The sequence below is a fragment of the Prionailurus viverrinus genome, unplaced genomic scaffold (genome assembly GCF_022837055.1).
Source record: "Prionailurus viverrinus isolate Anna unplaced genomic scaffold, UM_Priviv_1.0 scaffold_40, whole genome shotgun sequence".
NCBI classification, from domain to species: domain Eukaryota; kingdom Metazoa; phylum Chordata; class Mammalia; order Carnivora; family Felidae; genus Prionailurus; species Prionailurus viverrinus.
In genome coordinates, this window is record NW_025927608.1 from 127544 (window position 1) to 149830 (window position 22287).

Genomic DNA, 22287 nt, shown 5'->3' on the forward strand with positions numbered 1-22287 from the left:
AGGAGTTTTGAGAAGAAGAAAGAAAGGCAGAAAATAGAACCACTGTACGACCCAGCAATTGCACTACTAGGTATTTATCCAAAGGATACAAAAATGCTGATCCAAAGGGACACATGCACCCCAGTGTTTACAGCAGCACTATCAACAATGGCCAAATTATGAAAGAGCCCAAATGTCCGTCGGCTGATAAATGGATAAAGAAGATGTGGGGTGTGTGTGTGTGTGTGTGTGTGTGTGTGTGTGTGTGTACACACCCCTCCCCCCCACACACATACTCTGGAATACTACTCAGCAATCAAAAAGTATGAAATCTTGCCATTTGCAACAACGTGGATTTAACTAGAATGTATTATGCTAAGTGAAATAAGTCGGTCAGAGAAAGACAAGTATCAGATTTCACTCACATATGGAATTTAAGAAACAAAACATGAACACAGGGCAAGGGAAGGAAAACTAAGATAAAAACAGGGATACAAACCGTAAGAGACTCTTAAATACAGAGAACAAACAGAGGGTTGCTAGAGGGGCGGGGGGAGGGGTGGTGGGCATCAAGGAGGGCACCTGTTGGGAGGAGCTCTGGGTGTTACACGGAGGGGATGGGTTGCTGGGTCCTAGCCCTGAAACCGGTACTAACTTGAATTTAAACTTAAAAACAATTTTTAATTGTTAACTAACTTGAATTTAAACTTAAACATTCCAGCTGGAGGGAGGCTCATGTGTAGGAAGAGGCAGGTATACAGGGCTTCTCTGCTCATTGCCCGATGGCTGCCCGGTCGGGCGGGTGTGGGACGTGGCTCTGGCCGAGGCTGGAGCAGCAGACAGGAGCCCCATCACGAGGGCCTTGGGTGCTGAGCCAAGGGCGCAGACTTCCCCCACTAGGCAGTTGAGACACTGCCTCGGTCTGTGCAGGGGAGCGTCTAGAGCAGGTGGGAGATCTGGGCTGCTGGCCAGACAGGCAGCGTAGACGGGCAGAAGGTGCTGAGGCGCGTCGACCAGTTGTGAGGCTGTGGGCGGCGTCTTGTCCGCACCTGATTTCACTGCCTCCTCAGCCTCCTGTCCAGAAGCCCACGAAGGTAACAGATAAAAGCCGACCACAGCCGTTCAGAGGCCGGAGTTCGGCTGATGGGTGTGTCAGAAGCCGGAGAACAGAGGAGGCAGGGATTCTCTGTATGCCTCGTACCGCAGGGCCTAACGGAGAGGCCTGTCCTGCCCCGGGGACAGCTCCTGCGCACGCCAGCCTCCGAAGCCCAAGGTCACAGGGCCACACTGGGCCGGGAGGAGGCTCTGCTGAGCCTGGGGTGCTGGAGCTGCGCTGACAGACGGACCAACGGCTCTGCTCAGAGGGGCACCACTGCATCTGGGAGCGGCTGGAGCCCTGCCTCCGGCCCCCCCACTCCCTGCTGCCTCTTCATTCTTTCCTTTCTGCCTCCACCGGGAAACCCAAGACTGTGAGCCAAGGAGGCGGGCAGAGACGTGGGATTTTCTGCCGCGTCGTGAGGAGGGGCAGCGGCCTAGGGAGTGTGGGACCGGCCATTCACGTGTCACAGCTTCACGACCGCACAGCGCGCCAGTTCTCACGTTCGGTTAGAGGACGGGCGAGGGCCAGTCAAGGGTCCACCCCGGGCGGCCAAGCCACGCCTGCCTGCTGGCAGCGCCCTCGGAGCCCCGCGTCTGCTCACCGGATCCCAGGAGGGCCACTCACGCTGAGGGCCTGGCCGAGGGGCGCAAGGGAGATTTCTGTGGCGCCCTCTGCTGCAGGCTCTCGGCCTGGGCTTGTATCACTTCCGTCCAAGGACGAACGAACAGGGTAAAGAAGTGGGTGCCTGTAAAAAGCTGCCAAATAATGGTCGGGGAAAGAACAGCCTCAGAGACTGAGAACATGACTCGCCACGAGCAATTTGCAGAACCTTTCAGAAGACGTATGCCTGGTGCACTCAGAAGAAACGAGGAACTATTCTTTTGTGCCCGGGGAGCAGGGCTCTGTAATGAAAGGGAAGATTTTATGAAGGGAGGTGAAGGAACTAAAGCTGGGCGTGGAAACCCAGCGTGCATTAGTGGAATTAAATCTGTGTGGCGTGCCGGACTCCCCCTGGTCTGCGGCTCATGGTTACCGTCGTAAATGCCATTTTCAATCTGAGATTCGTTCCACGTGGCAGAGAGAACAGTGGCGAAGTACGAGTAATGGAGTTGTACTTTTGTCAAATTTAACTCCTCGAAGGGCTTAGCTGTATTCTTACGTTAAGCCTACTCTTTCCCGACAACAGAATTTCTAGCGTTGAGCTGGGCCTGTGGCTGCCTAGAAAATACGTGCATTCCCAAGCTTTTCCTGCGGCTGGCCAGTGGGAATGCCATGTGCATCCTCTGGAAAGTATCCTTCGAGGGAGAGTGCGTGCCCTTCTTCCTGCCGTCAGGAATGTGGAGTCTATGGCCCGAGCGCAGCATCCGTCTTGGGTCATGAGGAGGGAACCGTGTGTAGGCGGTAATAGGGACCCCTCGACAGAAGGAGCCAGCTGTCCAGTGCCACAGTGAGCCATCACAGCCCTGGACTGCCTACCTCCGCACATCTTTTACGCGGGAGAAGACTCGTGTTGGAGTTTTCTCTTCTGCATAATCCAGTAAAATCCTAGTGATGCGCCAGCTAGCCTGGTTTTGAGAGCCTCCCAGGGTGCTTGCTTGGTGTTTCAGAAGCTCGTGCTATAGACTCATGCTCTCTCTTTTTCCTGAGTTCTTGAGACCTGCCTTACTAATATCTGGGTGTAAACGATGGTGTCAAGTCGTTTCTTTCTTCATTTTCTGGAATTCTAAAGTCTAGGGTGTTATTTTTCAACCCAGGTTCCTTGACGTTTCTGTTTTCTAATCAGTTCTTCCTCCTTGTGGACCAGAAAAAGGCAAGAGTGCACGTATTTCATACAGTGTTAGCCCTCCTCGGCAGGTGTCAGCTTTCTTCCAGGTAAACGTGGTCTTCCCTTCTGCTTTGTCCTGAGCCCGTGCCCACCCTCGTTCCTGCATCCGGAGTAGGTTCCAGAACTACTTCCTGACTTCATCTGTACATTTACCTGCTTGCTATTTCTACGACTCATGTCCCTGTTTCTCTTCTAAAAAGGTGAGAGCCAGTTTGAGATGCCTGGCTACATACTTAAATTTGCCTTTTCTTTCTTGAAATCTTTGTGACGAGACAGAAATAGGAACACGAGTACAGTGTCCTAAGAAGTCACAGAAATACCATTCGTGAGTGCCTGTCTGGCCCTGTGTAAGATGAGTGATAGGTCAGTAGTATCCCAATTTTGAGAGGTGACCTGGCCTTGCCTGTGTGAGTGTCTGCTGTGCCGTCGCCCTTCCAGGCTTCTCCAGCCGTTCGATGGCCCCCTCTTCAGGAAGGCGAGCCTGGCTGTTCTCCAGGCAGGGAGACCGCGGTGGGACCGGCGACCGGCACCCGGGTGGCAGACCCTGTGGTGACCTGTCGAGGGAGCTCTTCCGATAGAGCAGCCGTGTGGCGCCATTACAGTTGGCCTGCTCTGGAGCGGACAGGCAGGTGGAAGCTGGAGGAACAGAGTGGACACTGCTAAAAGCAGAAATGTTGAGAGGTGTGAGCCACATGGCCCCCGAGAGAGACTGGCTTGTCCCTAGAGCTGCGTGTCCATCCCTGAGCCACTCTATACCCACATGCAGTCTGCATCTGAGGTTGGGCTCAGCCTCCTCAACCTCAGTTCCTTGAGAAAATGAGGCCCCGGGGCCCTGGGGCAGGGCCCCACCGTTCACTTCTGTATCGTCTCTGGCCGCTTTTGTGCCACAGGGGCAGTGTGGGGTGGTTGTGACAGAGTCTGCGTGGCTCACAGAGCCTAAGATACGTGCCATCTGGCCCTTTACAGAAAAAGTTTGCCAAACCGAGGTATCCACTGTGTATGCCTGATTAACGTCTCTGATGCTCCTGGAATGGCTACGTTATGGGCCATCGTTGGGAGAATCGAGAAAGTCACTCGAGTGGTTTTCTGTGTTCTGTGACCCGGGAGTGGTTCTGTTTTGTGAGCCAATGGAACGAGGTCCTGCAGTAAGTCGTGGCCGTTCTGTGTCCCATCCTGCCCACGTTCTCTAGGAGGTCACCACGCCCGTGACGGGGCTGGGGCCGCGTGGGAACGGTCCGCTCTTCTGCTGAAGCCCCCGTCTGCTGTGAGTGTCTTCCTCCCAGCCCGGGACTGCGTCCCCTCTGCCTGTGGCATCACGGCTCCTCTCCAGGGTCCTGCGTCCCCCAGGGTAGGGGAGCTCAGGGCTGGGGCACAGCCCAGCGCCTTCTCTCCTGGGCACGTTCATTCCACCCCGTCGTCTCCTCTCCTGGCTGGGGGTGTATCCCAGGGAGGCTGCTTCTCCAGGAGGGGTGAGTGGGTCCTCCGGGGAGCCTTTTACTCTGGAGGGGGGCGGGTTTTGGTGGAGCAGCGTCCCCTACTCTTCCTGACCAGTCCTCCGTTCTTCTCTGTCTCTTCTTTCTGACGGATTCGGAGATCCTGCTACTTCTGAATTCTGCGGCTACCACTCTTGCCCACACTGTACCTAGGAACTCTCTAGAGGATGTAGGGAGCGGGCCTCTGGGCTTCGTCCCCACCGTAACCGCGGCTGTCAGTGTGTGGTAACACACATGTACTCGCGTGTCCCTTTGATGGCGAGAGACCGATAACCCCTGTCACATAAGCCCGAGGTAGGGAACGTTCTCCACCTGAGACACTCAGGTTGACAAAGGTCAGAGCAAGTAGCAGGCACGCTGTCTCTAGCAGCTGTTAGGTTTGTCCTGCGTGAGTGTTAGGGTTACTCGTCCACGGAGTAGGGGCCTGTCCCCTTGAGGGAGGAAGATTGAGTAGCCAAGAACGGAAATCCAGAATGTGACCTGCTCCGTCTTCTGCCTCCCCCCAGCTTTGATCGTTCTTCCAAAATTTAAGGGTATTTTTTTTTAAGAAGTACTTTACATTTTTTAAAAATTTGTTTGTTTGTTTGTTTTTTAAAGGTCTATCAGGTCATCAAAACTCTCCGAAAACACAATTATCATTGGTGTAGTACGCAGGTAAGCCGTCACCAGTTTTGATGTTGAAGTTCAGGTGTCTGTGTCCTGCTTGCTCTTAGCAGGGGCCTAACAGCTTGCAGGCTGTGACAGGTGTGACCTTTTTGGCCTTTTCTTCCTTCTTACTGTCTTTACCTCACCAGTTACCTCCACGGAGGGACTTTCTGCTCTCGTGGAAGGTTTTGTGATTTGGGACTGCCGTTCGCTTTAGAAATAGGCAGACCATGAGAGAGTTCCATTGCTCAAAGTATAAATGTTACCAGGGACATCTCCCGAGGGCCTTCTAACTCCCAAGTATTTATGAAGATTTGATTCATACGTAGATGGGAGAAATCTTGTATTTCATCCTGAAATTGAAGGTAAGGAAAGAACAGAAATGCGCTGGGAGAAGGGCAGTATTCAAATAAGTGTTATTTAGCTTATATATTTTTGTAGATAGAAGAAGGAATTCTTTGTCCTTTAAACTTTTTTCCTAGAACGTTTGGGGGGGGTGGGGAGAAGAGATTTTTTTTTTTTTTTAATTGGAAGTAGAAGAAAGTAGGGAAGCATTTAAGTTAAAATATTTACATATCAAATAGATACGTGGTTACTCCTGTATATTGGCTGTCCGTGCGATCTCCATATTTCAGACTTTATGGTATGCTGCCAGAAAGCTACCTACGAAACAAAAACAGAAAACTATTTTCAATTTTACACTTCTGATTGGTATATTAATCTAATGCATCTAAAAGTATTTGCCATTATATGATAGTCATAGTATTATGTAAATAGTGGGTAAAAGAGGTGAGCTATTACTGATAAAAACTGTCTCTAACCCTTGACTATGTTCTTTTGAAGGACGGATAGAGAAGAGTCCTCTGTGATGCCCCTCATTGCTGCTGGCTTTACAAGGGTACGTACCCATTTCTTTGTTATGCAGGTATCATTCAGCCTGAGAAATTATTTTTTTTATTAAAATTTGTTTTAATGTTTTTATTTATTTTTGAGACCCAGAGAGACAGGGCATGAGCAGGGGAGGGGCAGAGAGAGAGGGAGGCACGAATCCGAAACAGGCGCCAGGCTCTGAGCTGTCAGCACAGAGCCCATCGCGGAGCTTGAACCGTGACTGTGAGATCATGACCTGAGCCGAAGTCGGACGCTTAACCGACTGAGCCACCCAGGCGCCCCGAGAAATTATTTAATCTCCGTTCAGAGCCAGCAAAAGTTTTGAACTCATTTGAAGAAAAAAAATGTGTTGTCTTCATGCTGTTACAGTTTGGTTTAGCTTTAGAACTTGGTAATCTAATAATGTACGACGCGTTACGTTTTGTTCTCTCAAAATTGTGTCTGCTGAAGTCATCTAAACATCATAAAATCTCCTTCAATGACCTACTCTAAATGTTATGCCATAGGATGTGTTTTGGTAATGCTGACATGTATACATGCAACTTTAAAGGCAGTTCAAGGACTCTGGAAATGAGGCAGCCCAAACACGACTCCCTCTCCTCCCAGGCCCTGATCTGTTGGTCTCCCCTAAGCCAAAAGGCTGCTAAAGGCTTTGGTCAGCTGGTTGCCAGTGAACCCTGGAAATCATGATGGAGAGAACTTACCTATGGCTGATCCTGGGGCAGATTTGTGGCCCAATTTTATGTCCATGAGGTAGTTAAGAACCGCCCCCCCCCCGCCCCCAGGCCATGAATTTAGTTAAAGTGGTTCTAGGTGGTAGGTGGCACTCCTAGGTATTTGGCAGAAGCAAATACGGATCCCCCCCAGAGGAAGACCCCTTCACCTCCAGCCTCAGAGAATCTCCATGAGTAACTGCCCCAGGGCCCAGGCAGCCCTCCACGCACACAGGAGGAGAGGCACTGAAAGTGAGAGCTAGTAGGGGAAAGACAGCAGAAATGGGCCCCCACGACCCACAGATACCAGAATTCTCAGACACGAATTATGAAGCAGTCATGCTTAGATGTAAAGAATAAAAGACAAGACGATCTTGGAAATGTCTGCAGGGAAAAGGAAACCGTAAAAAGTGGCACAGCAAATTCTAAGCAGAACATAAGTAACTTCTGAGAAATGAACACATGTAACTGAAAACTTGTAAAACTTAGTGGGTCAGAAGAAGTCTTAGAGCATGTAGCACAGAGATTCGGTAACAGAAGATAAGTTAGGGAAGTTAAGTGTGGAGGACAGACTGTATAGTTTAGCATATATACAACTGGGGTTCCCGAAGGACGGGAGAGAGAGAGAGGGGTAGAGGCAGTATTGGAAGAGAATTTTCTAGAACTGATGAAAGATTATGGTCCACAGATTCAAAAATTCCAACAAATCCGAAGTAGAGTAAATAAAAAGAAGACACATCATGGTGAAAAAAACAAAACAGAGATTTTTTTTTTTTTTTTGAGAGAGAGAGAGAATGTGAGCGGGGGAGAGGGTGAGGGTGAGAGAGAATCTTAGGCTCCATGCTCAGCACGAGGCCCAACACGGAGTTCGAGCCCACGACTCTGGGATCATGACTTGAGCCAAAATCACGAGTTGGACACTCAACCGACTGAGCCACCCCCGTGTCACACCTGGAAAGCAACCTTAAAATCAGCCAGAGAAGAAAGATGAACTTCGGAAGAATGACGACTATCAGCTAGCTTCTCTGCAGTGATAAATGGAAAATAGAACATACAGGAATAACCCTTGCAGAGTGATAAAGGAAAGTAACTAGCCCTAGCATGAATAGCTTCCAAAAATGCAGTTGAGATAAAGACTTTGAGCAATGTGAAAACAGAGTTTGCAACTAGCAGATCCTTACAAGAAAATGCTAAAGGGGGTGCTTCAAGCAGAGGGAAGGTGAATCCCAAGTGGAAGGCTTGCAACGCCAAGAAGTGAGCAGCAAGAAAATGGTGAATATGGGGGTAAATCTAAGCACACATTGACTGTATAAAACAGTAATAGTAATGCCTGGTCTGATGAGATATTACCGCGGGAGGACCGCAGCCCGAGAGTCCCGCCCAGACAACTCCTTGGTCACCTTGCAGGGCAAAAGGGGGTGGGCGTAAAATTGAGAGTCCTGTCCCCCCACCAGGAGCCCTGTCCGAGGCAAAGAACTGAGAAAGGACTCCACTGAGACACCAGATGAACTCGAACAAGACACTTGAGGAGCAGGGAGGATAAAGTGGAGGGAAGTGGTGGGCAGGGAACCTGCCGAGCGCGGGGTCCCGCCTACTGCTGCCCTCCATCTGCGCCTGCGTGTGCATGAACGCCGGGTAGTGTAGCTACGCCTGTGGTTCCATAACGTGAGAAATGTAGGTGAGATCTAGATCTATGTAGGTATGCTGTTCAGGCCCAAAAGGGAACACTCAGGCTGGGGTATATAATACTCTTCTAACGCAAGGGACGTACCAAAAGAAAAATTTGAACAATGGCTCAGGATTTAAATTCTCGACTGTCTTAGTGAACCTAGGCATCTTCAGGGTTTGTGGGGAGGAGGTGGGGGTAAGAGCGTTCTCAGGACCTTATCTAGCAGACATGGGAGGGGGCGGGCAGTGGAAGTATTCTGAAGCTGTCGTCGGTGGGAAAGGTGCAGACTAGAACATGCGCTCCCTGGGAGATGGTCTGTTCTGGGGGTGATCGGGATCTTGCTTTCAAATAGAGCAAAGAAATCAATGTTAGCCTTTGAGGTCAGTGGAAAGGAAGGCAGCCAGTAATAAACGGAAAGATTTAACAAGCCTTCCAAATTCACAAGAGGAAATGTGAAATTTACAGCAGCCTGGTCAGACTGGCTGACACGAGGAAGAGGAAGCCGCAGTGTGGGGCGAGTCGTAAACTCGCTAGAAGGGCTAGAAGCAAGCGTGTGTGAACGGACCGTTTCTCCCGGTGAAAGGCCTTCTGGACTGGGTTACAGAAGTGCGACCATGTGGCATTTATAAGACAAAGTGATGAAAGCTTAATAAGTGAACAAGGGTGGCAAGTAAATGCAGACTAAGAAAACCCCCAATATGAACATCGGATAGATGGAGTTTAACATTTTACTTTATACACGCGTCGTTTTTCTGTAAAAAGCATACATTGGATTATTGTTATTGTTGCGTAGTTTTGTGGTTCCCAAGACAGCTCCCAAAACATACACCCATATCGGCACCTACTCCCATTCCCTCACCTCCAGTAATTCATATTAAATGGTAGGAGAACAAGTCAGCCAGTGTGAAAGGGAGTGTTCCTTTAAGTACAGAATCCCAAGTTGGAAATGATGGATCACCTCTCGCTAGTGGATCCTAGATCACGTCCTCTCAACCTACCTGGGAAAGCATTCATACAAAGAAAAAAAAAACTTTCCCAGCTAACTTTGAAGATACTTACACGATAACTCTTTGGGCTTCAAAGCTGGCTATCCTTTTTAGCAAGGAGCTCGGAAGCTTCTACTTTCTAGAGAAACTTGGGGGTAGATGATGTACCCTGCCTTGTATTCTTTTCTTCCAGCCACCGGGAGTCCTTAAGCTTTTATGTTTGTATGAGGTCTCTTCGAAAGGGCATAGATGCACGTTGGGAATGTGTGTTTGCCGTTCTCCACAAGGAAGTACATTGGCACAGCTGTGGGCTGGAAAGAGCATCCTGGTGGAAGGTATAGGAGACCTCAGTCCTTTCTCTTCTTAATATAATCAAGTTATCATGAGGCTTGAAAATGCAGGAGTAGCTGATGCACACAGTCCCTGCCCTCTCGCCCACATACTTGGTCACTGTGTCCTCTGAAGCCTTTGCTGGAACCAGGCTTAGGTGCACATCCCTAAGCACAAAGGCTTTGAGGTAGTCATTGTAGAGGTACGTGACCTGGGAAATCAGGAGGTAGCAGCAGGCTCGCCGTTTTGTAGATGACGAATTCAAGTGGACGGCCAGTCGTCAGAGACCACAGGTGAAAGCTAATCTTCCTTCAAGGAGAGCCCCGTACCTTCACGTAACAACAGGATACCGAGGTGGCTGAGTGCCTGGTGACAGAGCAGGGCATCTAGACCTAGAGGGAAGGTGACTGCCCCAAGTCCCGTGGCTGGGGGTCAGTGATGCCGAGGCTTGAGCCAGACCTAGACCCGAAAGCCAACACTATAGTGGGATCTCTGGTATTCAGAGGGCACTCGGCTATTTTGCGGATTAGCCAGAGTTCAAGGTTTCAGGGTGGATGGAGAGCTGCTTGCTTCCTCGGTGGGACTTGGCGGCCGAGCCCCTGCTGACTAACTGAGAAGTTGGGGTGTGGCGTCTCTCAGCACTGGCTGCGCGTCAGAATCCCTTGAAGAGCTTCCCCAGAGAGTGTCTTTCAGGTGGTGTTGGAAGAGGCCTGCCCGTTGCTATTATTTGGCAAGATTGCAGGTATTTCTAATAGGCAGCCGGGGCTTGAGAACCCCTGGGTGGGGCCCAGCAGGGCGGGTGTGACGGGCTCTGGAAAAGCGAAGTTGGGTCAGCTCAGGGGTCTGCAGGGTTTGTGGCCCAGGCGCTGGGGTCGGGCGGGGCGGGAACAGGAGGCCAGCTGCTGCTGGAGCAGTAGGGATGACGGCCTGTTCCCCAAACACCCCCTGACCCGGTGCCCTCCTCCACCCTCCATGCCCTGTGGAATCCTTGCGACACACGTGGAAGTTGGACAAGGGCGGGAAAGACGGAATGTTTAGAACAGGGGTTAGTGGGGGAGGTGCAGACAGCAGGGGCAGGTTGCTGTACGTTTGGTCCCACGTGCCCATTTTGTAACTTTGACGCCTGCCTTGGAAGTTTGGACATTTACGTTCACACCCAGTGAAAAGTCTCATTGCATCCCTGGGAGGCCGTTTATAAATACACGTGTCTCCATGTCCCAGGATCTCACGTGCAGAGCAGGTGAGGCCAGCCAGGCCCCTGGACAGCTCAGGGCCCCAACCCGTGTCTGCTGGCGGTGGCACAGGCCCTGTGCCCAGGAGTCTCCTCCCTGTTCCCGCCCAGTCGGCACCAGGTACCTGTGCAGGTGGACGGCATTCTCGGGTGTTCCGTGGAGTCAGGGCTGACCGAGGAATGCACGGCAGGCCCAGCACACTCCTCTCCCGGTGGGCGAGTGCTGTAGGTGGGGCACCGCTCTCACGCTTCTGTGGTGAGAGGGGCTGTGTTCTGGCCTGTGGGATAGGGACCAGGGTGCCCACGGCCAGCGTGGCTTGCTCCTCCCTCCCCTCCCCTCCTGGGGATGGCGATCACCGTGCTCTGTGGTCGTGCAGTGGTTTGCGGTTAGAGTGCTCTCTCCCTCCACCTCACTTGGTCCTCACGGTCACCCGCAGCGGGTAGGAGCAGGATAGGCTTGTTGTGCAAGAGCAGAGCGGGCCCGGGTGCCTCGTTTAGGGTCATACAGCTTATAAGGCACGAACCCGGGGCTGGATTGATTAGGTTGCATGACGCTCAGACAAGACCCTGATCACTGTTTAAACAGAGGGCTATTGGTCTTCTATGCACCTTCACTGGGGCAGAGGCAGGAGCTCCATGAAAGGCCCATGTCCCAGGTTGGTCTGGCTTTGGCTTGGAGGTGGTGGCCTGCACAGGTCCGGCCCTGCCTCTTCGGCCTCAGCCTTGTCCTCGGCCAGCAGAGTGTCATCTATGCATCGAGCAGGTGAAAGCAAGAGCTGGTCACAGAAACAGGAGTGAGTAATGTTCCCCGATGTTTCTTCCGCCCGAATGGAACTAAGTGACAGGACACGGTGACCTCTAAAGATGTCTTCGTGGAATACATAACTTGGTGGCGGAATGGGTGCGTGCTCCTCACGGCCGCGTGACTAGCTTTGTGGTGAGGTGTTTCCATCATGTAAAGGTTATTGCACGAGGTAGAGATTGTCCACAGCAGTAAGGCTACTGGGCAAAGCCAGCACCTGTGCTGTGGAGAGCCATCCTTCAGTGCCTTGACTGAGGTGAGTGTAGGAACACGTTGTCGGGTGGGGGTTACCTTTGTGAGATGCAGGTGCCCAGAGAAGTGCAAGTGTGTGTTTGCTGACTGTGGGCTTGAGCGACTTTAAAGAGGACAGCGTACTGTGCTTGACTAAGTGAATGTACTCTAGAAGTTAATATAAATTAGGACTTCAGTTAAATGAATTTCTTCCTTCTGCATATTCTAGCCTCTGATAGTGCCATGCAGATAACCAAAATCCTGTTTGCTCAAACAAAGCATTTTTAAGCCCGGTCTTCTTCTTCTTTTCTTTTTTTTTAAAGTGTATTTATTTATTTTGAGAGAGAGAAAGAGTGAGCACATGAGCAGGGGAGGGGCAGAGAGAGAGGGAGAGAGAGAATCCCAAGCAGGCTCCATGCTGTCAGGGCAGAGCCCGATGCAGGGCTTAATCTCATAAATCGTGGGATCATGACCTAAGCCGAAATCAAGAGTCAGAGGCTCAACTGATTGAGCTATTCAGGTGCCCAAGCCCTGTCTTCTTAAAAGTGAATTTGGTACCTGGGGTGCCTGGGTAGCTCACCTCTGACTCTTAATTTCAGCTCAGGTCACAGGCTCACATGGAGCCTGCTTAGGATTCTCCCTCCCTCTCTCTCTGCCCCTCGCACACACCCTCTGTCTCTTTCTCTCTCTCAAAAAACTTATTTTTTTAAAAAAGCTAATTTGGTACTCAGATTTTCACCTCTCAGTTCCTGTTCAACATTAAAGATAACGTGTCTTTTCAGGTTTCAGTTACCCACGTGAGAAGTCTGTGAAAAGAATTTTTCCTGATAGTCAATAATAACTTCAAGATGCACATTTGTTTATCCACGAAATCCCTCTTCTCTTTGTAGAGGTATGTGGAAAACCCCAGCCTCATGGCGTGTTACAACGAACTGCTCCAGCTGGAGTTCGGAGAGGTGCGGTCCCAGCTGAAACTCAGGTAACTCTGCCCCTTCTGGAACGCCCACCGCACCACTCAGGGCAGCGTTGCAAGTGAGGTCTTCGGCTGTGGGCAGCTGCCTTTCGGCTCTAACTGACCTCCTGCTGAAATGGGATGGGGTGGTGGCCTGGCAACTCTCTTTATATGGACTCTTGGAGTCTGCCTGGATGTCTAATGAGCGGTCGGTCACATTAGCGATGGGAGACACATGTAAAGCCAGGGCTCCAAAAAAATAGCAAATGAAAAAGCAGTCTACAAAGGGATGTACTAAATTATCTACTTTTTTAAGGAAAAAAAAAAAAAAACTTGTAATATATACACACACCCGACCTACTAATATTGGTTATCTCTGGCAGGTGACATGTTTTCTTCTCCACAAATAGACATTTGGAATTTGCTCTTGATAAACAGTTTTTGGTTTTTAAGTGAAAAGAGTAGAAACCTAGTTCCTTGTACAATAGGAAAAGCAAAAAAAATAGTAAAATTATACAAGGTTGGTTGGCAAGAAAAAAAAGTTAGCAGCTCTTTGTCAAACTAGGTTTCTTCCTTGGGTGGTCTACTGTTCTTTAATATTCCCGGGACCAAAGAGAGAGCATGAGATCACCCTGTTTGGATATGCGTAAGGCAGAGATAAGGGGTCAGGGCTTGGAGTACAAAGATCAGTAAGGCCAGCACCGGGGGCTCCACACGCAGGCAAGGAAAATACTTCATAGGTGAAATGAAGTCAGGTAGCAGAGAAGTTCTGGTGAGCAGACATGTTTGAGGCTAGTGAAGCGTACAAAGGAGAGGCTTATTGCCAGGTTTTGCCGGGACACTTGAGGTGGATGGCCAGGTTTAGGCCTGTTCATCCCTCTCTCGCGGACACAGACTGGTCACAGCCTTCCTGCAGTGAACCAGGCTACTGGCCTCTCAGAGAGGAAAGTGGAATTTTGGAGCAGTAGGTGGTGATAGAGCTTAGTTTCTCCAACCAGAGTGCAGAAACTGACACCCAGGGAGATGAACTGACTCAGATCCGAGATCTCACAGGCGCAAACGGCGCAGATAATCCTTGAGGTTGTGATCAGTGTTTTCAAAACCGCAATCGTTGTCTGTCCTCCGTTCCTAAGTCTAACTGTAACCTCTGACCTTTTCTTCGTGAATACCTTAGCTTAGTGAACCCAGCCATCGTCTCCCCTGTGGTCCTAGACGGAAACCACCATGTCTGTTTCACAAGTCCCCAACTCCGGTCACTCACCAAGTCCTAATGATTTTGCTTCCTGAGCATCTGTGGAATAGCCTGCTCATCTTCCTCTTTAGGCCACTCTCTTCTCTTACCTGGATCATTGAACCGTCAGTCTCCCTACACCTTTCCTGGCTCCTCCTTGTCCGTTCTCCACGCCACAGCCACACCTAACCCTGCGTGTGCTTCGGCTCTGCACCTCCCCACTGCCTTCAAGATAAAGTCCAAACTCTAAGATATGGCTGCACAGCTCTCTGTGGTACATCCACTGCTTACCTCTGTGTCCCCTCGTGTCATCATGGCCTGCTTTGTTCTCTGCACCAGCCGACAGCCAAAGGGAGAAGTCCATTATCAAGGGCAGTAGAAAAATATGAAGGGGAGTGTGGAGATGTGGGGCTAGAGAGCTAAGAGAAATAGAGACTTGTTCTGCCGGATGTTCAAATGCACTAACAGCGCCTTTGTGTTACTGCTAGATCATTAAACTGGAATGTAAAGTGTAGAAATAGACTTGAGTATATTGAAGAATTTAGCATATGATCAACATGGCAATTTAAGTCAACATGGAAAAGGGCAGACTTTTTAGTGAACAGAATTGTGACAACTTGTTAACGGTCTGGAAAGAAAATTAAGTTATATCTTGATCTCACACCCAAGCCCAAAATAAATCCCAGTGACTTAAAGACTTGATGTTAAAAGTAGGGCCACATAAGTACTAAAAATATAAGCGAGCATATGTAATTGGATGGTGAAGTTTTTTTTAATTCAGCATGGCATAAAAGCCAGATTGGGTAAAGGAGGAGAGTCAGATTAAACAACACAAAAGTGTTAAGCTGGTCTACAACTAAAAACAAATTTTTTTTAATGTTCCATTTATTTTTGAGAGAGAGAGAGAGACAGAGTACAAGCTGGGGAGGGGCGGAGAGAGAGGGAGACACACAATCCAAAGCAGGCTCCAGGCTCTGAGCTGTCAGCACAGAGCCCAATGCGGGGCTCGAATTCGTGAACCACAAGATCATGACCTGAGCCAAAGTCGGACACTCAACTGACTGAGCCACCCAGGCACCCCAGCTTGTCCACAGTTTTTTAAAAAAACCTTAAATAATGTTACATTTTTAGATAAATAACATTCTGGGGAGGGTATATCTGTAACACATAGGGTGGGAAGACAGACGTTTGGCTTTACTAGTAATCACATAAATGAAAATGAGAATGATCTGTTATATTTTATTTACCAAATCTGCAAAAATTGGAAAAAGAATGTTAAAACCGAGTAGGGCTTCTCACAGATCCATTTCCTCCAAACTTGTTATATCAGAGGTGAGAACTTACTTCTCATTAAAACAAATTTTTAATAACAAATTTATTGGTGTATAATTCACAACACCACTTGATTTTTATATTTCAAAACACGAAAGCTAATTTTTATTGGCTAAGCTGCTTCGTCTTGTTGAGTGATATTTTATTAATACCAGGAACAACGTCAAAGCATTGCTCTTGTTAATTTCCTTCATGTTATCTTTGCACTTTATGAACAAGTAGGCAGTTGCTTTCATTTTTTCATCATCTTCTGAGGCATATGAGAGAACTAAATTGAGAGCAACCTAAATGTAATCATGGGGGCATTTGTTGAATAAATTATGGTATAACTTTAAACAGAATAGTGCAGTTTGTTTTCAGCTAAAGAAGTCCCTTTAACATTTCTTGTAAGGCTGAGTTAGTGGTGATGAACTTCTTTAGCTTTTTGCTTATCTGGAAAACTCTTTGTGTCTCCAACTATTCTGAATGATAGCCTTGCCGGGTAGAGTATTTTCGGGTGCAGGTTTTTCCCTTTTAGCAGTTTGAATATGTCTGGCCTGCAAAGTTTCTGCAAAAAATCTGCTGACCTTTAAGCTGCAAAGAAATGGCACTAATTAACAAGAAAACACACGAAAGTAAAAATGTTACTGGAAAAGGTAAATATACAGTAAAAGTAGCAGATTAATCACTTCTAAAGCTAGTATGAAGCTCAAAAGACAAAAGTAGTAAAATTAAGTTACAATAATTAAGGGATATATAAAACAGTGTAAAACGTGACATCAAAAACAAAATGGAGGGGTTAGTAAAAATGTATTTTTGGAATATGTTCAAATTTAAGTTGCTGTCAACTTAGAATAGCTGTTAAATACATAGGACAATATATGTGAATCCTCGTAGTAACCACAAAGCAAATCGTAGAGCAAATACACAAAAGAAAATGAGAAAGAAATCTAAGCATAACATAAAGTTCTCAAACCAGAAAGAAAGAGAAAGAGAAGAAAGGAACAAAGAGGAACTACAAAAACATCCAGAAAACAGTTAACAAAATGGCAGTAAGTACATACCTATCAGTAATTACTTTGAATGTAAATAGACTAAATTCTCTGATCAAAAGACACTGTGCTTGAATTAAAAATTAATTGAAGGGTGTCTGGGTGGCTCAGTTGGTTAAACATCCGACTCTTAGTTTCAGCTCGGGTCATGATCTGTGGTTTGTGAGTTTGAGCCCCACATCGGGCTCCGGGCTGATAGTGCAGAGTCTGCTTGGGATTCTCTCTCTGCCCCTCCCCCACTCGTGTGTGCTCGTTCCCTCTCTCTCTCTCTCTCTCTCTCTCTCAAACTTAAAAAAAATTTTAATAAAATAAAAATAAAAACATTAAAAATTTTTAAAACGACTCATCTGTGTGCCTGCCTACGAGAGACTCATGTCAGAAGTAAGGGCACACACAGAATGAAAGGGGAGAGATGGGAAAAGATACAAGCTGGAAACAAAAAGCTGTTGTAACTACACTCATATGAGACAAAATAGACTTTCAAATAAAGCCTGTAATGAAAGAAAAAGAAGGGCATTACCTAATGATAAAGAGGTCAACCAAGCAAGAAGATAAAACACTTATAAATATATATGCATCCAACATAGAAGCACCAAAGTATATAAAGCGAATATTAACAGATGTAAAGGGAGAAATTGACAATATAATTATAGTAGGGAGCTTTAACACCCCACTTAAATCAGTGGATAGATCATTCACACAGAGAACACAATAAGGAAATGTTGGCTTTGAACAATACTTTAGACCAGATGAAGTTAATAGAACACAGAACGTTTGATCCAAAAAACAGGCAAGATACACATTCTTCTCAAGTGCACATGCAGCATTCTCCAGGATAGAGCATGTTAGGCCACAAAAGAAGTCTCAATACTTTCAACAGGATTGAAATCATAGCAAGCGTCTTTTCCAACTACATACAGTGGTGTGAAACCAGAAATCAATTACAAGAGGAAAACTGGAAAAACCACAAAAATGTAGAGAATAAAACAACATGTTACTCAACAGCCAATGGGCCATCAGAAATCAAAGGAGGAATTTTTTAAAATGCTCAGGAACAAATGAAAAAAGAAATACGACATACCAAAATCTGTGGGATGTGCAAAAGTGGTTCTAAGAGGAAAGTTCATAACAATACAAGCCTACCTCAAGAAACAAGAAAAATCTCAAACAATAACCTTCCATCTAAAGGAACTAGAAGAAGAACAAACAAAGCTCAACGTTAGTAGAAGGAAGGAAATAATAATCAGGGCAGAATAAATAAATAGAGATTTTAAAAACTCAGTGAAACTAATAGCTGGTTCACTGAAAAGATAAAACTGGCAAACATTTAGCTAGACTCACCAAGAAAGAGAGGGCTCAAATAAATAAAATCAGAGATGAAAGGAGAACTTACAACTGACACCACAGAAACACAAACAATTATAAGAGGCAACTGTGTATAGTTATATGTCAACAAATTGGAAGAAATTGATAAATTCCTAGAAGCATTAAATCTTTCAAGACGGAATCATGAAGACAGAGAAAATCTAAATAAACCAATTACTAGTAAGGAGATTGAATCAGTAATAAAATCTTCCCAACAACAAAAGTCCAGGGCCAGATGGCTTCACTGGTGAAATCAACCACAAATTCAAAGAACAATTAACACCAGTCCTTCTCAAACTCTTCCAAAAACAAACAAACAAAAAAAAACCAGAAGAGAAGGGAAGTTTTCCAGACGCAATTTACGAGGCCAGCATTACCAAAACCAGACAAGGATGCCACAAAATAGTAAAATGACAGGCCAGTATTCCTGATGAACATAGATGCAAAAATCTTCAACAAAATATTAGCAAACTGAATTCAGTACATTAAAAGGATCATTGGCATTTGTTCTGGGGATATGAGGATGGTTCAACAGCTGGAAATCAACCAACATGGTATATACCACATTAACCAAGTGAAAGCTACAAATCCTATGATCATCCCAATAGATGTAGAAAAAGCATCTGACAAAGTACAACATCGATTCATGATAAAAACTGCCCACAAAGTGGGTATGGGGAAACATACTTTAGTGTAAGAAAGATAACAGATGACAAACTCACAGATAACGCCATACTCAGTAGTGAAAAGCTGAAAGCTTTTCTTCTAAGATCAGGAGCAGGACGAGAACGCCCCACCCCCTCTTTTATTTAATATAGTGTTGGAAGTTCTAGCCAGAGCATTTAGGCAGAAAAAGAAATAAAAGGCATCTGAATTGGAAGGGAAAAGGTAAAACTGTCACTGTTTGCACATAAAATGATACTATATGTAGAAAATCCTAACAATGCCACCAAAGAGCAATCAGAACTAATAAGTGATTCAGTAAGGTTACAGGATGCAAAATTAATATACAAAAATCCATTGCATTTCTATAGACTAACAAAGAACTATCAGAAAGAAAAATAGCCCCATTTATAGTTATATCAGAAAGAATAAAATACCTAGGGATAAATTTGACCAAGGAGATGAAAAACCTGTGCACTGCAAACTATTAAGACATTGATAAAAGAAATTGGAGATGACACAAATAAATGGAAAAATATACCATGCTCATGGGTTGGAATAATCAATATTGTTAAAAAGCCCATACTACCCAGAGCAGTCTGCAAATTCAGGATAGTCCCTATCAAAATTCCAATGGCATTTTTCCCAGAACTAGACCAAAGAATCCTAAAAGCTTATGTGAAAGCTCAAAAGACTGAATGGCCAAAGCAATCTTGAGAAAGAAAGCTAGAGGTATCATGCTTCCTGATTTCAAATGATACTGCATACCTACAGTAATCAAAACAGTATGGTACTGGAATGAAACCAGACACAGGGTCTGTGGAATAGAATAGAGATCCCAGAAATAAACCCATGTTCATCTGGTCAGTTAATCAACAAAAGAGGCTAGAATATACAGTAGGGAAAGGAAAGTTTTTAAAACAGTGGTAGGAAAACTGGACAGCTAAATGCACAAGAATGAAACTGGGCCACTGTCTCAACCATATGCAAAAATTAACTCGAAATGCATTAAAGACTTGAATGTGAGACCTGAAACCATAAAATTCATAGAAGAAAACATAGGTAGCAACCTCCTTGACATTGGTTTCAGTGAGTTTTTTCTTTTTCTTCTTTTTCTTTTTCTTTTTCTTTTTTTTTTTTGTGGGGGGAGGGGGCCCTCAAACTCCAAAGGCAAGGGCAAAAAAAAAGCAAAAATAAACAAATGAGACTACATCAAACTTAAAAAGCTTCTGCACAGAGAAGGAAACGATCAACAAAGTGAAAAGTCAACCTACTGAATGGGAGATATTTTCTAATCATATATCCAATAAGAGTTAATGTCCACAATGTATAAAGAATTCATACTAACTAAAAAAAAAAAACTGATTAAGAATTGGTCAGAGGATCATAAGAGACATTTTGTTCAAAGAAAACAGACAGCCAATAGGCACATGAGAAGGTGGTCGAGATCACTAACCCTCAATGAAATGCAAAACCATAATGAAATGTCACCTCACACCTGTCAAAATGGCTTGTTATCAGTGTGAGGTGAGAGACTAGTAAAGAATGGATTTAAACTTAGGTGACCATCAGCTTAATATAGAGTGCTATATGTGTAAGATGTTATTTGTAAACCCAATGGTAACCACAAACAAAAAACCAGTACAAATCAAAAATAGATATGCAAAAAATAAAGAGAAAGGAATCAAAGCATATCACTAAAGAAAGCAAACTGTGAAAGACGAGAGAGAAGAAAGGAGCAGAGAGCTTCAAAAACAACCTTGAAACAAGTAACAAAATGGCAATAAATCCATAATTATTTTGAATGTCGGGGCGCCTGGGTGGCGCAGTCGGTTAAGCGTCCGACTTCAGCCAGGTCACGATCTCGCGGTCCGGGAGTTCGAGCCCCGCGTCGGGCTCTGGGCTGATGGCTCAGAGCCTGGAGCCTGTTTCCGATTCTGTGTCTCCCTCTCTCTCTGCCCCTCCCCCGTTCATGCTCTGTCTCTCTCTGTCCCAAAAATAAATAAACGTTGAAAAAATAAAAAAATAAAAAATAAAAAAAAATCCATAATTATTTTGAATGTAAATGGACTAAATGCTCCAATGAAAAGACAGGGTGACAGAATGGATAAAAAAGCAAGACCCATCCATATACTGCACACAAGAGACTCTGTTCATACCAAAAGACACCTGCAGATTGAAAGCAAAGGAATACAAAAGCATTTACCTTAAGAGACTCTTAAAAACTGAGAATAAACTGAGGGTTGATGGGGGGTGGGAGGGAGGGGAGGATGGGTGATGGGCATTGAGGAGGGCACCTGTTGGGATGAGCACTGGGTGTTGTATGGAAACCAATTTGACAATAAATTTCATATTAAAATTTTTTTAATGAATTTAAAATAAATAATTCAAAATTAAAAAAAAAAAACCATTTATCATGCACATGGAAGTGAAAAGAAAGCCAGTGGCAATACTTACATTGGACGAAATAGACTTTAAAACCGAGATTGTAACAACACAGAAGAAGACATAAAGGGGAAAATCCAACAAGAAGAAAGAATGATTGTAAATATTTATGCACCCAACATAGGAACACCCAAATACATAAAGAAGTTAATAACAAACATAAAGGAAGTAGTTGATAGTATTACAGTAATGGTAGGGGCCTTTACTACCCCACTCACATTAATGGACAACTCATCTAAACAAAATCAACAAGGAAACAAACTTTGAATGAGACACTGGACCAGATGAATTTAATAGAGATACTCAGAACTGCCCTCTTAAAAAAGCAGAATACACATGCTCTTTCAAGTGCATATGTAACATATTCAGCCTAGAATAGATCACATATTCGGCCACAAATCAAGTGTCAACAAATTCAAAAAGATGAAAGTCATACCATGCATCTTTTTCCCACCACAGCACTATGAAACTGGAAATCAACCATAAGAGAAAATCTGGAAGAATACAAATACATGGACGTTCAATAACATGCTATTCATACAATGAATGGGTCAACTAAGAAATCAAAGAGGAAATTAAAAAATGCATGGAGACAAATGAAAATGAAAACACAATGGTCCAAAATCTTTGGGTTCTAAAAGGGAAGTTTATAGCAATACAGGCTTACCTCAAGAAGCAAGAAAAATCTCAAATTAACCTAACCTTACACGTGAAGGAGCTACGAAAAAAAAAGAACAAACAAAACCCCAAAACAGCAGAAGGAAGGAAAAAATAAAGATTAGAGCAGAAATAAACAAAATAGAAACTTAAAAAAAAAAAAAACTAGGAGAGCAGATCAATGAAACCAGAAGCTGGTTCTTTGAAAAGATCAACAAAATTGATAAACATTTAGCCTGACTTATCAAAAACCAACAAACAAAAACAAAACAAAACACAGAGGACTCAAACAAACAAAATCAGAAATGAAAGAAGGGAAAGAAAAAAAAATGAAGAGGGCATCTGGGTGCCTCAGTTGGTTAAGTGGCTGACTCTTGATTTCAGCTCAGGTCATGATCTTAACATTTGCAAGATCGAGTCCCATGTGAGGCTCTGCAGTGACAGCATGGCACCTGCTTGGGATTCTCTCTTTGCCCCTCTCTCTGCCTCTGCCCTGCTCATGCATTCTCTCTCTCTCTCTCTCTAAATAAATAACTTTTTTTTTCTTTTTAAGTGAGGAAAGAGGAGGGGTGCCTGGGTGCTCAGTTAGTTAAGCGTCTGACTTAGGCTCAGGTCAGGATCTCGCAGTTTGTGTGATTCAAGCCCTGCGTTGGGCTCCATGCTGACAGCTCAGAGCCTGGAGCCTGCTTTGGATTCTATGTGCCCCTCTCTCTCTGC

At 45.6% G+C, this 22287-nt stretch overlaps 1 protein-coding gene across 5 annotated transcripts in view; it reads left to right on the forward strand.

Moving 5' to 3' along the window:
• Positions 1-22287, forward strand: part of PDE8A (phosphodiesterase 8A) — a 156284-nt gene that overhangs the window by 78481 nt on the left and 55516 nt on the right. For all 5 annotated transcript variants that reach the window (XM_047846667.1, XM_047846666.1, XM_047846665.1 and 2 more), the window contains 3 exons: positions 4994-5050; positions 5885-5939; positions 12785-12873. In XM_047846667.1, the coding sequence (XP_047702623.1) occupies positions 4994-5050; positions 5885-5939; positions 12785-12873 (201 nt within the window). The remainder of the gene's footprint in view (positions 1-4993; positions 5051-5884; positions 5940-12784; positions 12874-22287) is intronic.